Source organism: Tigriopus californicus, chromosome 5 (genome assembly GCF_007210705.1).
Source record: "Tigriopus californicus strain San Diego chromosome 5, Tcal_SD_v2.1, whole genome shotgun sequence".
In the NCBI taxonomy this organism is placed as follows: domain Eukaryota; kingdom Metazoa; phylum Arthropoda; class Copepoda; order Harpacticoida; family Harpacticidae; genus Tigriopus; species Tigriopus californicus.
The window spans coordinates 10,486,496-10,503,921 of record NC_081444.1 but is presented as its reverse complement, the minus strand read 5'-3'; the positions used below and the strand labels follow the sequence as shown (position 1 = coordinate 10,503,921).

The following is a 17,426-nucleotide window of genomic DNA, read 5'->3' as shown; positions in this document are numbered from 1 at the left end:
GATGACTTATTGTAAATCCTACAAAGAAGGAAAATCGAGTGATTTTTGACCAAGTTGTAAGTTTCAAAGTCTGGCTCTCGAGAATCAACATTAAGATGGCGTAAAATGGGTCAAACTTATGTGAACGACATTAGCATGGGGATAAATAATTGTCTTATGTATACAATACCTCCTCCAAAATGGAGCTGAAGTTCTGCAAGTGTCTCTCAATGATGACGGATTCGTTGTAATTGAGGTACCCGGTATTCGGTTGCGAGAAATCAAATTCATGGTATTTGATATACATCCCTAGCAAACGCTGGATTTGACCGGTGAGCTCCTTGGGAGTCATTTTCAAGACTTTGAGCGTAGCGTTCCATCTGAAAAATAAGTAAGTGTGCGAGTAAACTAGTGGTTCGCGGAGTGCACGGAGTGGTTCGTCAACCCGAAAGCAGCTCATGAATTACTCTTTTTCGGCGAAGAGCCTGTCCAATCTCCATGGGTCCACCCGGACATTGGGACAAATAGTGAAAGCAGGAAAGTCCAGATTCCAAACTGGATAATCCGTGCTCGAGATCGTGGTAAAAGTGGGGTCGGTTCTCCATTTCGAATAGATTGGCTGGATTAGAAACGAGCATAATACAATGCTACAGACACACAACGTGATCCAAATAAATCTGTAAGAGTTCAAGTGTCATTACGATTTTTCCGCTTATAGTTCCAAAGATTGAGTCAAGCGATATGGGTTTCTCGCCTTGAATACATACTTTTCCAAGAGGGTTCTTCCCGGTTCACAAGTGTACTTGATCCCATGGATGGAGGTCCCATCGGCGTAAGCTAGAGCTTGCTCTTTCAAAAGGACCGTTTCGTTCTCATCTTCAAAGGACTTCAAGCCTTCTTTATCCCAGCAATGGGTCGTCATATTGCCTTATGCAGATGTTTGACAAACAATAATGAGTTGCAGCAGTGTTTCCCTTGAGACAGGTCCGAAACGACTGGGTGATTAATGCTCACGGCTTTGTTATCTAGGACACCAACCAGAAAACAAGGATTCGGGTCCCAAATCCAAGCAATAACCGGACCCACTTGGTTTCGAGAAAGCCGCTCTAGTCAGGACTTCTGCGAGACTGGGGAGATTTCTTGTAGTGGAGAACCCGGGAGAAATGATTGCTTTGGATTCGTGTGCCCCAGAAGGGCTAGAACATGATTAGACTTTTGAGAGGTTAGTTGTAATTAATGAATTAGGCCGAGTGAAATTGGCTTCATTGACCAAAAACAATCTAGCTTTGTGACTGCATTATGCATTGGCTCTGTTTTGGTACGTAATGATCTTCTGAATGATTACTTCATTTGAAGATCCAGACTATCGACTTGTGGCATATGTCAGTTTCATATATACTAAAATTGATCATCGTTAGGACAAGTATACACATATATAAACATAGTTAATGCCCGTTTGGTGAATGGGTGTTGACATTTCCCAGAGGGATCCATCGAGCAAGGCAAAAGAGCGCTAACAAGCTAGTGGAAAATTCTGATTATTAAAGTCGGCCTTTGATTGGTTGAGCCTTCGCCACCAAAATGAAAGACCTTTCTTATCCTGACTCATAACTAACCCATAGGCACTATTTGTGAGGCCAAATTCGAGCTTTTGATTCATTGGTTCTGTACGGTAATGCTCTAGTAAATACGCACATATTTCTGTTGACAGCATCTCACGATTGATACAATGGAGTTGGTTGCCTCCAAAGCTTTACGATGAGCTGGATTGAGAAATCTGAAAAACGACGACTGAACTCGGCGTTTCTCATTCTCATCACATCACATCATTACTTCCAAACGGTGGTAAGCTTTCGAGCTCATAAGCTAAATGATAACGAATAGAAAGTCTTTGGGTTCGGCTGTCAAAACAATAAGCTCCGAGTTGTGCCTACAAGACAATCATCAAATTTAGCTTAGATTGCCGACAAATGAATAGGCGCTTTTTATTTCTGGAGCCGACCAGCTCAACACCAACTGACTGATTGTGTGAGTGCGTCGGTGAGTGCGTCGGTGAGTGCGTAGTCAGCAGGGCCTTGGCACACATAATGTGGGTTGATTAGTGAAGACCTCAAGGCATTTAATGCTCACTGATCTTTGAGTTTTTAGAGCATTTCGATCATTAATCAGTTGAACAGAGCTCAAAATATGAGTGGAGTGAAAACACATGATGTCGATTTGAACGCCCCAAACGCCAAGGCGCCACCCAACGAGCTAGCTACATTTGCGCCTACAGCTTACGACTAAGAGTAGTTATCTACACTCCACACTCCACACTCTACGTAGTATACATATGAACATCAAGGAGCATCAGCTAGCATCAGGAGGATCGATTTGCCCATCTCAGTGGTAATTTTCGAGGATTACCAGAACCACTATTTTGGGCGCCTCCGAGCTCGACTTGAGTGGTGAAAATGCTCATGATGATGATGGTGATGGTGGTAGTAGAGGTAGTGATGGTGGTCACAGTAGTGTTCTTTGTTATTATGAAATAGAACAAAATTCTCGCCTAATCAAAGACATCTTTCTCAGGGTCTCAGAAGTCCAAAAGTCGGCAACTTTCGGGGGATCGGAGCGGGTGGTGTTCGAATACCAGGGACCACGACACTGGCGAGCGTATCTCACTTGTCAATCCTACCTCTGCTCAGAGAACGGTTCAGAGAACGAGGAGCACTAAGATCCGAAGAGCACGTCATCAACTGTGCTTATGTACATAAGGAGTAGATTCTTCTGATCCAAGGGCAATTGGAAATGGGGTGGAAAAAAACAAGTCCCTCGTAGAATTGTTTTGCTCTGATCTGCTTGGGCGATTGATCCCGATCAGATGTTGTACAGTACATTGGTCAGAACCATTAGCCTTGAGTCGTAAACAATCGTGGCATTTATTGTCATTCTCACAGTCTATGAACCCCATGTCGTTTTTTACAAGCCCTCGGCGCCTAATGGGCTAAAATAAATAGAGCATACTTTTAAATGATAAAAATAGTACCGTCCTTGTATTCGATTGAGAAAAAAAACCTAAGATCTGGGGCTGAGCAAATCCACCCAATGTGTCGGCGAGTCAATGATTTTTTCCGTCAGTTTACCTACTCGTATTATCACTGGTTGATGGGGTGTGCAAGTTAATTGAATTCTCACCAGCCACTGCCTCATAAGAAAAGAAGAAAAAAAAAACACCTCTGCTCTTCTCGAATGGACTGGCCGAATAAAAGCACCCAGCAATAAATTGAGTCTAATGGACTTGATTCAAATCATCCCTGTCATCGTTGATGAGTCGCTCAGTGTCGGTTTTCTGTCTTTCTCCGACGATCATGCTGAACTTTGTATTAGGGTGTGAGGGGCGGTGATGATCACGACGAGAGGATTACGTACCGGTACAGTAGTATCTAATGGAATCGGACCATGAATCTTCTGCAAAATTTGAATTGGTTCCCTTGCATGTGGAAGAATTAATTGGCGCCTCTATCGTACGGGCAGTAGCGGCGAAATGGAGTTCTCAGACAGGCACATCGACCGCCGAAGGAATCGAGAAAAACAACTTTGAATGGAAGTCTAAAATATCGAAATCAATCCCACGAAATCTTGAGTCTGAAACGCCTTGATTGAGGCAATTACTGTTCTATGATTGAAATAGAGACACCGATTGGTTTGTCTTATTCTTTCATCGTTAGTCTAATTCGGACTCTGCCTTTAATGCTTATTTTCTCAATTCAATGGGCAAATTTCTGTTAATGATGTGACACATCATAACAATCGCCAAGTTATTCATGACGTATTGAAGACTAGATATACATAGTAGAATGGGCTAGATGGCCAACGTAAAAGTCCTACTAATTAAAGCAATTGAAAGGATGGTCACAAATCAACTTTCGTGTTGTCACTTGATTAATAAGTTTGGTCGAATGGGACAATTATTGGACAAGCAAGTAATAAAGGAGGCATTTTTGTTACTCCTTGTCGGTGTGTGGTTATTTTGGTCCCAAACGCGTACACTGTAAGCTTATACATACACACTATATTTGGTTTAGAGGGAACAACCAGTTCTGAGACGAAACTCTTCTCCAATCAAGGGTGCGGCTCAAGAGCTCACACGCTAACTAAATTATCCACCGGTCCAAGGACGACGCCGTCACTGAACAGAGAAGGTACAAGGGGGGAAAACGGCGATATTCTATTTAAATTAACTCTTCAGTGGAGTTGAGATTTGTTTGACCCCGAAAGCGTCGATCAATTTTGAGCTCAATCCGAGCGTTTGCGTCAAAAGCTACGATCGCTGACATCTCAGCTCAACGAGAGCAAAGAAATGATGTACCCTGTTGGTAATATGTTACCAACGTGGTGCCAGCTCCTTCAATTTGTGCCTTCCTTGGGCTGAGTATTTCATATTCATAACTTTTGACACAAACCTTTGATTGAGCTCAACATTATGCAAAGCGTACCCTGTCCATAAGACGCAAAGGAAGTTCAAAGAAAAATTTCATTTCATTATTTAGGGCAAAAGTTGCCAATTTCCCCCGCACCGTCTCTGTCCAGCAATGACGTCGTCCTTGATCGGTCAAGGGAACCATATGATTCAATTATATTCTCCTATTTGACTTAATAGAGTGTTAGTAAGCTAGCAAATCATATCTTGGAGGGTTTCTTCTGATACTTGAGGTCTCTGCTTCTCTTCATCTTCCTGAATCACCCGGAAAATCTAAGTACATTTGAAATCTTGTACAGAGAGCTGAAAATACCATCCATGAAAGATGAATCCCTCAATTTGTATCACCTTCTTTCAGTACGTTGAAATACGAACGCTTTTGAGGCTGGAAAATAGAAAAGCTATTGGTTTTTGTCAAGTCAAAAACAGTAATTTCGATCGAAAACTGACATTTCACTTTGAGTGAAAAATATTTCTATCTCTTTGCTTGTTGAGTTCTAGTGACGAATCATTGATTCTCATTTGGCCAAAGAAGCCTGATCGTTTATTTTCTTGAGTGAGCAGCAGCATATTAGTCTGTATTATGTTGGTTCTCTGCATTGGATCTCTGTCTCTCAATATGAATTTGTTATTGAACAGTTTCTTAAAAGGTTCAACATTTAATGAGACTAATTTTCTTGCGGTGATTGTAAAACAGGGTTTATTTATAAAGCTTGATATCTCATTTTGAAAGGGATAGGAAAAAAATGCTCCATAGCCTGTCAATATTGGTCCCTCACACGTGTGCGTAGTTGTTTTGTGTCGGGACTGAAAACATTCTCTTTAGGGTTGTCATTAATAATTTGGAACATGCTCATTTTGTTTGGGTATTTGTCAGTTCGCTTCTATCCCTTCTCACACGGTTTGAATCATTCTGTCAAATAAAGTTCTTCCTCGCTCACAATACGACCATTTAGTATAAACCATTACCTAGGTCGTGACTTTCACTAATGTCAAGTGAGCACGCATTCAATTGTGCTAAACACGTGCTGCACATTGTAGATTCAAGTACCGACCCAAAATGAGTTGGTCGATGACAAATACTTGTTTTTATAAGCCATACATTAGTTCCGAAGGGCAAACAAAGGTAGTAGTTGCTTTCTACATTAGAGTTATGCCGAAGGATTATACTATAAAAAGCGAACCGAATCTGAATATTTGACACAGGATCATGTAAATAGCTCTATCTATACTGATTGTCTAATGCTCATCTAATTGTGGTTCCTTTTCCTGGACAGTGTGGTTGGTCTCCCGATCTCTTCGGAATCACAAATAATGCCCAAGCTTTAATTGCCTCACTGAAAATTGTCGAACCTGTATGGATCCAAACACGATGTTGTGCAGCCAATTTTCTGGTTTGATTTTTGTGGTTATTCCTTTCAATAGATGGCTGAGATTTTTGGCTTATCCGTTCGTACGGAGACGTATTGTCCGTATTTGCCAGGGAAATTGAATTCTATTGTATTGTGTTTATGAGGAGAACGAGGAGAGACTGGAAGTGAATTCTTTGAGAAGGAGAGAAAAACGTGGAAAAGCAACAGTTTACTCTCCGGCTTTGTATTGAAGGGGGCTGGGAATGGGCAACCCGCTAGAAATGGGACGAATAGGGATGGATTGCTAAGCGAGAAAGAGGGACTACCTTCATTGTAGTAGAGTCTAGAGAGAGCCACCAGATAGATAGGTAGGTGGTTTTGATGGTTTGGGGATTAGACTTCGAATATGTTGGGTGTCTATGTAAAACGATCCGGGAAAGTTCGTGGCGTTGGTTTGCGCTTTATCACACTGACATATCTGGGAATGTACGGGTAAGTAAGTCAGTTGTAAGAAACCTTGACATGTGGGTTCGCATTTGAACTTGATTGTGTAGTCTTCAAATTCAGCCGAATGAACTTAGGAGGCCCTAATGGCGTTTTAAATGTTCTGGAGCCATAATGACCCGCCGAATCCTACTCATCTTTGCCTCTAGGTCCGATTTGAAAGTGCCCCAGAGAACGTTTTTTACCCCCCTATGGAATTTGCAGCTAGACAAGATAGGGACCCACTGAGCTCGGCGGTACCGAAGGTGCCGTGCAAATGCAAAGTGACGAACAGGATGGAAGCGACGCATTCCAAGCATTATTTCACTTCAAATTGTTTGTGATATCAAGGATGAATTTTACTGAGGTTCTGATTTAAGCCTAGGTCGATTTTGATTTCTAGCTGAGGTGGGTGATGCGTTCAACCAACTTTCCCAGAGATTGGCTAAAGTCACAAAATATGGAAAAACTCTTTTGACGCTTGCCCATTCTAATTCAGCTCCTCGGCTCATTGAAATTCATGTCCGGAGGTTTCTTTGTTGTTCGTACAGGGCAACCCTGAATGGCTCTGTCTACCAGTTTATGGGATATATTGTTAGACGAGGAAGAAAATGAAACTCAAGAAGAAAGAAAGAGAGACGAGATTGATTGGACCGGACTTGAGAGCATCATTGTTCGAGTTGCTGGCCTGGCCAGCCTCTCTTTCCCTCTGTCTCTCTCTCTACTTCAGCGTTTTCACGAGGAAATCTCCCTGAGATCATAAAACAAAGCATAACTCAATGGGATGCAAAAGCCAAACTGGCCATAATGCTCAACTCTCTGAAGAAAACGAAGGTCGACGACACCAGGGTACGGCTCTTTCATGGCCGCAATATGCAAATTCATATAAAAATACCTCCAAGTTTCTGCAAGCCCACCACCGTCTTATTCCACCTCGGCCTCATCCGTCTTCATTTTCCGCGCCTTCATCGATTACAAACATTACTATGCATGTTTTGCTCTTACCTAACGTCTATTGAAACTTTTCCCTCAAATGGGCAAATCAGTGATGGGATAAATGGAAATGATTGAGAAGGAACCGGTGAAAGCTTTTGTGACCATTTGGGATTGATTCAAACACTATACAAAGTCCTCCCTCCTTCCCTCAGTGCAACCATAAACCTCCCCATTCCCGATACCTGGCTCTCAGGGAGTGACCGAGTTAAGAGGGTTCTCTCTCCTATTCATGGTGGTCTGGTTGAAACGAGAAAGTGATGGTTTATCCCCCTCTCAGGCTCTTTTTTTCTTCTTCTCATGGGACATTTCCATTTTATGTCTCTTTTTAAAGCCGTGCAGTTCAAGTTCGAGAGTGTAGCACTCCCCCTTGCGAGACGCCATCACCGCTTACGAGAGAAACCGAACAACTTAATTCAAGTGTTGGAACTTGATTTGGTCGCTTTGTGAATGGAGGCTAGACGGTGGCTTTCGTAGTAAGGCCGAATTGAATGTAGAGTGGTGGGTAATTGTTGTTGATAGCATGCTAGGTGTCGAAACCTTCTGTTCTGCACGCTTTGACATGGCAGGGGCGGTGAGAAGGATGTGCATTTGTGTGGGTAACCAGATTAGATATGAAATTTATGAGGTGGCGATAAATTCCAATTATGTTTTCTCTCTCTCCATCAGCATGAGCTCTTGCATCACTCGTTTTTTTCATATTTTTGTTTGGCTCGTCTTAATATGACAATTCATCAACGATGTCATGTTGATCTAGATAAGAGAGCATTCTAAACTTATTCAACAAATTAAAAGGGCTTTTATGGCTCAATAATGCAAGTTGTTATAAGGTCCTCGGCCGTTTTGCTCCAAGTGCATATAATGGATTCTTGGGTGACTCAGCCCATTAGTGGACGAGTTTGTTACGATCTAATGGCGTATTAAAGATTTGTCTATGGATAAAGCCGACCCACTCAGGCTTCCCTTGATGGTTGTAAAAGATGGGTATTTTCAGAGGATATTATCTTGTGGTATCACTCCACATATTCAACTGCAACCCGCATCAATTTTTATGACAGCATCTTCGCCTCTAGTTTGTGATTTATTTCGTGGGTTTTCGTTTGCTTTTGAACTCGATCAGACAGAAAGTAAATCAAACATTCTTGAAATTTGTTTGTCTGCAACAACTAATTTGTCCAATACGTAGAGTTTTCATTGTTTGGCTTATGCCAATCTGATTGCTTGCCTTTTGAATTCGGAGACAACCTCATCAAGACGAAGGTATAGATGAAAATTGCCCAATTGATTTCTTCTTTAGGCTCCATTGCAACAAAACACTCAAAAGACCAGACACGGCACAATTTCAAGCCGAATAGCTCAACAAATTACGTTCTCCAATGCATGCTATCAAGGCCAATAAAGGAATGAAATATTTACAATCTCACTGGCTGGTCAATGATTTGTTACTGAAAATATTGTTGTAGTTTGTATTCCAACAAACTTGAAAACTGTGCCAGACCGGAGAATCTCGCATTGTCTTGGTTTTCCTCGAGGAATCGATCTGTTTTGCTTAAATCGTGTCTAATTGGTAGGAACGGGTTGAAAGGATGCCGCCAAACGCGCCAACTCTTCCCTCTCCTCTCATTTTTCCTTCGTTCTTTCTCTTCTTATCGCTCCCTATGGTTGGTTTGCAACCAGCTCCGATGGTTCACGACATGGTACACGGATGGCATGAGCCTCTTCCCTCGATCCATCCTAAATGTCCAACTGGTGTTTCTCTGCGGTCATGGCTAATCAGGCATGCAGAACTGGACAAAATATTTGCCATTTTGAGTGGGAGAAAAAGCACTGTCATCACTTATTGGCTGTGGTCAAGCTGACATTGGCATTGAAAGGAGGTGACGATGATTTGCGATAGTTATAGTCATTTGAGAATCGACCCGAGGATGAGAATATTACAGTGAGTGATGTCTGGTATTATCAATGAATGTTGGGATTATAGAAGAGTTCCACTCCTTTGGCCTGTTTATGACGAGCCTTATTGAACATTGAACCAGCATCACTGCCAAAACTTTAAGGAGCCACACACCTGCAGTTCCTGAGTATTTTCAAATCTTTAAACTCACCCATCATTTAGTGCTTGGGACAAGTTTTCGCTAGCTATAAGTATAAATTCTAATACATGATTTAAGTGCGACCGTCATCTGACTATAACTATTCGAAGACGTAATATTTAATGTTTTTTTGCATCTTTTTTACCGTCATTATTTGCGTTCATTGAGGAAAGTCCAACGAGGACTTGAACCAAGAGGGTTTTTGTAGAGTGGAATCACTTTTAACTGGATGTCAAGGCAGAGACAGATTTTCTTACTTTCGCCAATTAAATGCCACTCAAGTTTCCCATCTTGTTCTGCTTTGATCTGCTGAAGAAATCTCCACGTCTAGACCAACGCTCCTTGTTTCAATTGGTTCAATGAGCCCACTGAAACACTTAAGATAGAAACATTGGTTTTATAACAATTATTACACGAGTGACTCGGGGGTGAAATCAGTGAGTGATCTGATCACGATGATGAAAATTCCGTCCCACAGAGAAGCCACCAATTACTCGTTTCGGAGGCGTGAAAGAGCAACAGAAGGAGATGCTTTCATCGAAAACAATAATTATGAAGCCGTCGTTTACTGTCGGGTCCCGGCTTGCTTCCAAAAACGGCGTTGGGCAAGGTGTGTATTGAATAGTCTTTCAAGTCTAGGAAGTTGGTAACTCACTAGTTTGTCGTAACGTGGAACAATCATTCGACTCACGTCCGAATCTATCCGCTGATTCAAAGGTTTAGACTATGTTCATCATGTCCTGGCTTGTTTGTTTATTTCGAGTTTGGCCCGTTCCTGAAGAACCCCGAGCAACTTCCTCCCGTTCCACTTGAATGTATTTGAATCTTAGATTGGGTAGATGTTTTTGCGGCCTGTGACAACACTGATTTGTTTCGACTTTTGGATTGTGAGCGACCAAGATTTAGTTAGAGTTTCTTGTGACTGGTGCGATAAGACAAGCAGGGTTACCTTTTTTCTAGTCCACTAGTACCTACTGTTACTGTATGTAGGATCGGCGTGGAGCGGTTTTTTGGCTCTGATTTCTTGGGCCAGCCTGTTGACCTGGTTCGAACCTCTTTGAAGAGATGGAAATCAATTGGTCAAAACAATCATATACATTTATCAGCATGGCTGTCAGCTCACTGAAAGTCACTTAGCGATAACATACTTTCACAGAGCGACAGAGGGTTTAGATTCTGGGTCTCTCAATCCATCCTCTCAATGCTCATAGCCTTTGTACACGATAGACAGCTTGAACAATTCCAGTCCAAGATTGAGCTCCGGATTTTTAATTGCCAGAGTTGAACATCAGATACGTCCATCCGTTTGTTCCATCCAGCAACTCGAGCTTCAAAGGTGGCCATACATATGCGCTTAATTGGCAGCGATTTCGAATCACATTCTGGGCGTGTCTGGCATTTGCCAAACATGCGTAAGAGTCAGTGTTCAAACATCAAATACTGAATCTCGCTCACGAGTCAGCGGTTAAATGTATCATCGTAGCTGGTTCGACTCCTAGTCATGGTAATGGTGGTGGTGCTTTTTTGCTTCAATCTCAAACGAGGTGTTCTGAAGAAAAATGTCGTCCAACTTTTGTCAATTCGCGTGGAGCACGTTGAGCCCCATGATTATGGAGTCTCGTCTCTCAGATCAGATAATGTCGTAAACGAGCTACCCTGTCTTTCTTTCTCAAGTGAGTGTGTGTGAGTGCATGTGTGTCTTGGGTAGACCAGATCAACTCACAGCATCGTTACGATCGAGAAGTACACGTACGAAAATGGTGGTGACCCGCTTTGAAACTGGCGCCTTTTTTCTCTCCTCGTTTCAGCTGATGGTCTGGGAAAATGTTGGATATGGGCCATACTGCCACCCTGCGCACAAAGCTTATTAAGATAACCCGGCCGAATAATAACGGCAACTGAAAACAACGCTACCTGCACTGTAAGTTTCGTTCATAGTAATACAATCGCTTTGAACCGAGTGTGCCAGTCTACTATAGCACTTCAGAGTTCAACATTGGTGCTAGTCATGGCATGGACATTTGGGTTGTCTAATCGAAAATGAACTTGAGTGGAGAGGACAGATCAAAATGGCCGATAAGTGCCGAGCGGCGTTGTTGTCCAATGCTGGTTGCTAATGTCGTTATTGTCAGACTCGAGAGCTAGAGAGTAAGATGGCGCTTGCCAAACGAAGGGTTGAGACTTGTTTGATGATGATGATGCTTGGCGGAAAAATGACCTGAAACACTCGAGAAGAACTTTTACCCACCCGTTGGAAACTCAATCTTCGGTCCTTGGGCTTGGGCTTGGAGTGGTCCGTTCAATTGTTAGACGTTCGCTACCCATGTGCGTAAATGAGTCTAAGAGACCTTTTTCAAAGATAGTGTCGTGACTAATTGAAGACGCTAAGAAGTGGCGCAATGAATGACGACGCTCAAAAGTTGGTCAAAAGTTGATGATGTCACTCCGTTCAACTTGCAGAATTGAGGCTCGCTCTGTGAGGAGAACGCCTTGTCATCGACGAATCACTATTTGCTTCCGTGAAATTGAAACAGCTTCATTTTCTCATTTGACAGGAAAGTAGACAAATGGGAATATCATGTTAATAGAGGTTGTTTTCTTGGCTCCAATTCATCCATACTCAACCCGAGGCGAGTGCGTACGTAGGTAAAACCCAAGACATTATCAGACATCCCGTTCATGATCTCGTTGGATTGGACTCTGGATAAAGAGTTCCTTGACCAATCGTTCAGTCTTTTTTCCTCACTTTTCTTCAATTGGGACCTTGATGAGCTCAAAACTTTCCCTCTTTGAGCAACTTTTTCAGGCTGAATGGGGACTCAAAGCAGCCTGCTTGTCAATCAGAGCGTCGGGTGAGGTAATCTTGTTGTTATTGATCAATTGAGAAAGTGTTATTTTTGATTTCAGCTCGTCCCTGCTCTCGCAATCAACCTGTAAGCACAACCTGTTCCAGGCGTTATGATCGAAATGTATTCAAATACTACATGGTAGATGTGCCTTCAAAGCAAAAGGCTCAAGTGAGATGTGGTAAATCCTAGAATGGCTTTATTGAAGTGGAAGAGCAGGACTTAAAGCCCCCACAATGAGCACTTTGATCAAGTTGTGTTGTCCCGTGATGGGAGACGGGTCCCTTTGTGGAGCGATCAAACTTCAAACATGCCATGAGTGGAAACCCCACATAACCAAAGATCACCTACGGGACATTCATGCAACCATCCATGTTTAATGTACGACTTAGCAGTACAGAGCATGCATATCTACCTACGTAGGGAACGTACCGTCTAGGAGCGTCGACGTCGATAATTTCTGGTGGCAGGCAGCACGCATTCAACAATGTTCGATTGCTGAATAGCCTTTTCTGCAAGTTCATTCATGTCACTCACATCCTGTCATTATGATCCAATTGGGGCTCGCCAGAGCCAAAATTGGCAGTGCCTCCAAAAGGAATTGTACGTACGTAGATCAGGTATAGTAGAGGGAACAAAACATGTTTGCATGACAGTGGTTTAGACATTAGTATTGGGAGTGGGCCAGGAGAGAAACTTCCGCTCATATCAATGAGAAAGAGGGTGACACTGGTCGACCCCGTCATACGTACAGTCATTTGGCCTCTCCCAATGCACGGAACCTCGGAGTGGATAGTTGGTTGGTTGGTAAGTTGGTTGACTGACTGGTAGGTGGGGATTGAGGTCTTTAGTGTTCTCGTTTTTATGGCATAGGAATTTGAAAACCAAATGCTTGTTAATCGAGCGTAAAAGTCAATTTAGATATCTTGGTCAGTGATACGGGATGATGGTGGACCTTTGATGAGGATCGACGTCGAGTTGGCAAATCCAGTTCAGAGTTGGATTGAGCTTTGGATATCTTGATATTGGTGATCAAGCAGGGTGCTTTTGCTCTTAAAGCTCAAATGGACACGTCAGATCATTTTAAGACAACATTTCTCCTCGTCTGGGGAAATTGGAATTGAAAGCGAAACCATCTCGAATGATGATGATGGCGATGCCCTGATACTGGCTTATTTTGCAGACGAAGGCTGTGCTGTTGACAAAAGTTGCTCAGAACCAAGTTCTCTCTTCAGGTAACTCTCTACTTCACTCTCTTTTTCGCTCTTGTTTCGCTCCCTCTGTCTCGATTCGAACCTAAAAGGATAAAGCGTTCATGGGAACTTCCATTTCGATGATTGCCATCAGAATTCAATTCGAAAAGGATAGAAAACAGCGATCGAAAGACGTCGCTGAGAATTGGGATTCACTCATCCAAGGCTATCTGGCCTCTCCTGAAGTCAAGCGAAAGAAACCATGGGAACAAGTTTTGGTTGACTATTTGATTCTCAAGTATTTGTTAGTGATTAAACCTACTCTGACAATGGCTTCTTTAATTAGTCCGAATCAAGGTGTTAATTACTTCCTGGATTGGGGTAGAATTTCATCTTGGTTTTGACCCTGAAATGTTGTCCTATGGATCAAATAGTCTGATCTGGCCCTAAGGATATTGATGCGATTAACTTTGAATTGCGCACATTTTTCAAATCTTCCCGCTCTAGCCATTAATCTTATTTCGAAGCAAGGTCAATTTTCTGGGAATGAATGCTGAATTCATGGGATCGCTCCAAAAGTACTCAGCACAATAGAAGGCTCCCCCTAAAACCCTATTAGCTCCTATCAGCCCCTAAGATCAACCATCAATTATTTCTGCCGTCTCGTGGGGCTAGAATGATATTTGATTCCATTTTATTGATCATCTTAGAGGATAGCTAGAGCCAGTGATGTGGATCTTTGTACGAATCAGACCAAAGAAATGACCCAAGCCACTGCTGCGAGTACGTTGAGCAATCCTTTTTTATGATATATTCCTCGGTTTGATTTGAATTTCTACCCATTATCATTGACTTAACAAGCCCAAGACCTTCCTGCAATTCGTTTTAATCTGCCTTTGTGTTTTCTGAATGATTCGCGGCATTCAAATAAATTATGGGTTTAAAGAGGAAGAGGATCCGAGATTCACTTGACTTGGCGTGCTACAAGGTGAAATCCTCTCTCCCCCGTCTTTCACCCCAACTTCAGTAGACCATTTCAACTATGTAGATTGAAAGATTCGTTGACTTTGCTGTCATCTTGCATAATCACAAAGCCACCATACTCAAACTGCCTCTGAGAGGGTAGCGTATCTTTCTTTTGACTGCCAGGCATATATTTCATTGATGAGAGGCAAATTGAGTCCTATGCATTTCAAGGGTCCCTCACGAGCTAAGGATGTTACATCACTTTCGATCATCCGTGAATCAGTGGGTGCGTGAAAGACACAAGCACAAACTGAATAGGGACATTCCAAGGCAATTAGAGCAAGAAATCGTCAAAAGATTAATGATGAAGATCAACTTTATTCAAGATCAAATGTCATCTCCGGGTCATCGTTATCAAGGGCCAATTCAACGAAGTCAATCTAAATCGGCTCTCCTTTATCAAGCTCCATCTGGAATGTGATTGAATCCACAAGTTGCTCATTAGTCATATTTGAGGCAAAGTATATTGTCAGCAGTGCAGGTTTTCTTGCTCGTCATGGAAGAAGATTCTAGACTGATTTTTGATTTGTTATTAAACATGGCGTCGGAATGTTCGACGTCCTTGGAAAGTTCCACAGCCGGTCTAATTCAGCATGCAATCGTGGATAGGAGGGCCGTTTATGTAAGCTTGAATGTGGGTCCCTTACGTTCCCCTTGGACAAATGAGCGTTTGCTTTAGATTTGACTTGGTTGGCCTGAAACGTGGTCACTTTCTTCGTGGGAAGTGCTCAAGCAAGGAATGCTACCAACACCGAAATGGGCTTAACGGAGAGAAATGCGAGCAATTCCACAGAAAAATGCCCAAACAACATGACACCCCAACTTTCTAGCTTCCAAGTACCTACCGTTGCAAATTAATGATATGAGCTGTAAAAATCCAGAGCAAATGTTGTTTGTGTTGGAAATAACAGGTGGATTGTCATCTTGGAGCCAGCTCAGCCTAAGAAACGTGACTTGTTTGGACACAATTTGGCTGATAAATGATCTGACAGACAAAGGACTCTATAGCCTATTGGTCGAGGGGGTCATCCATTTCGAGGTTGACCCCCGATGACACTTGAATTTGTCAAGCTTTTGCAAACATAGTTCACAAAACTTGGGATTTCACTCCGAGCATGCCTCTATCCGGGAGAAATCTGGTTGGTGTAGTAGGTAGAGATATTGTTCTCATTCATGCCGGGGATCTAGAATCTCTCAGGGAAGCAGGAACTCGAGACGATTAGAGAGTTAAGTTCAGTACTTGACTTACGTTTGATACGCTTTAGTCCTCTCCAAGGTGGTATACCACGTTCTATAGGTAGTATGTATAATACGTAGTACTCGTACGTGGTAATATTGGTATTTGATGGGGAGCAAAAACTGATCTGGCCTTCTTGGGGCTGAACTGGTTGAAAGCTGAGTCGTTTTTGCCCTCTTTCTCAAATAGCTCGTCTTCTTCAATTGCGACTAATTAATGGTGAGTGGTAGCAAATGGATTTCTCATTTGAATGATTGAAAAATTATCTACTTTCTCTCCTGACATCTCTCAATTTGGATCTAACCCATTTGCCTTGAATAGGAAGGCGTCAGGGGCGTGGATCGAGTTCTGTCGCATTTAATGAATTCATTTGGGCTTGACATGATGCCAGATTGCTTAGAGGGCCACGGTAGGAGTAGCAACAGATTGGCTTTGAAACCCACCCTATTTTTAAAGGCTCATTCTTCTCTGAGTCTAGGAGTTCAAAACCTGAAGTCGTTGTCACAAAAAAGGTTTCAGCGAGCAAGAGGACGAGGAGGGCATGGCTGCTGGTATTTACTGCTCTGCTCGAGCTTGCATATTTACGGAGGATTCTGGCTGGCCACACAAGGTACCATTATCGGTACCATTATCGTGCAATGGTTCAAGTTAGCAAAAAGTGTAGCGATTAAACAAACCGCACAAGTTGTACATTAAACAAATGGTCACTAGCATGCATCCATGGACTGGCGACCGACCGGCTTGGATCTCGGTCTCCAAGATTCTAGGAACGATATCAAAACTCGTGAATATTGAGCACTCGTTAACCCCCATTTTCAGTTGACAATGTGCAGCTTCTGCCTCTGTTTCACATTAAATCTGAGACTTATCAGATGGTCTCAATCTTTGGCCGGTTTTTTCTCCTCTCTTGGCTTTTGGATAGTTCAGTGGTATCTCTTGGACTGGACCCCAAGTTCTGTGGGATGGTTGATGGCTCGCGCGTTTGCATATGTCGATCAAAAAGGGCGGTGTCTGTCAAAGCAACGACAAGACAACAACCATCCTCAATGCCACATCCATGACCCCCACCCATAACCCAACAGAGGCTGCGTCCACGAGGACCAACTGGTTTCCCTCCCAACACCGTATTGTGATGACGTGGAGATTAACCAGCCAGCAGCTCTTCACCCACAGGAAAATCTGGCAAATTGTTTTAATTGAGTGGGCAATGGACTAGTATTGGCAGGCAGGGATAAATAGATAGATTGAGCTCTTCTTGTATACATGATAATGGGAACTGATGTGGGGATTCCTTTTTTGTAACATTTCATTTGCGTGGGAAGGGATTGTTGTCAAGTTCCCGTCGGTCCTTTGATTGACAGACGGTCTAAGGTCAAGCTGGGGTGTTCGAAGCTCGTACAACAATCCATAAACAAAGCCCGTTTTTCTCGACGTCTAACGGTGTGCAAACTCGATTTTTTTGTACCCACAGAATCCGCTACAAATATAGTCATTTTCAAATTACAATCCATGTCTAGAATCTCCACTTTGCTCGCTAGACAACAACCAGGCCTTGTGCTCAATTATTTTTCATCTCCATCATTTTTTACCACTCCCGATGGCCCATGCCCAATTGCTCTTCTGCACTCACACACTTCTTCCAATTGTACCATCATGGCACTCGTGTTTGATGTGTTTAATGTGTTTAATGCCTTTAGGGATAGGTCATCAAAAGAAGCAGTCGGCTTCCGACCTTTATGAATGCTTCTTGAACTCTCGAGGA

The 17,426-nt window shown here is 42.7% G+C and overlaps 1 protein-coding gene and 1 long non-coding RNA gene across 2 annotated transcripts; one reads left to right on the top strand and one right to left on the bottom strand.

The window, feature by feature from the left end:
- Nucleotides 1-175: 175 nt before the first annotated feature.
- LOC131880729 (pickpocket protein 28-like) lies at nt 176-997 on the bottom strand (the record flags this gene model as incomplete). Its single annotated transcript, XM_059227422.1, is given in 3 exon segments — nt 176-359; nt 447-656; nt 747-997. Coding segments are annotated over 3 exon segments (549 nt in total), but the record flags the coding sequence as incomplete, so codon positions are not given.
- Nucleotides 998-10,870: 9,873 nt separating this feature from the next.
- On the top strand, nt 10,871-12,820 carry LOC131880269 (uncharacterized). Its single transcript, XR_009373249.1, has 3 exons — nt 10,871-11,035; nt 11,171-11,283; nt 12,270-12,820. It is a non-coding gene; the product is annotated as an uncharacterized LOC131880269 (long non-coding RNA).
- Nucleotides 12,821-17,426: the final 4,606 nt, after the last annotated feature.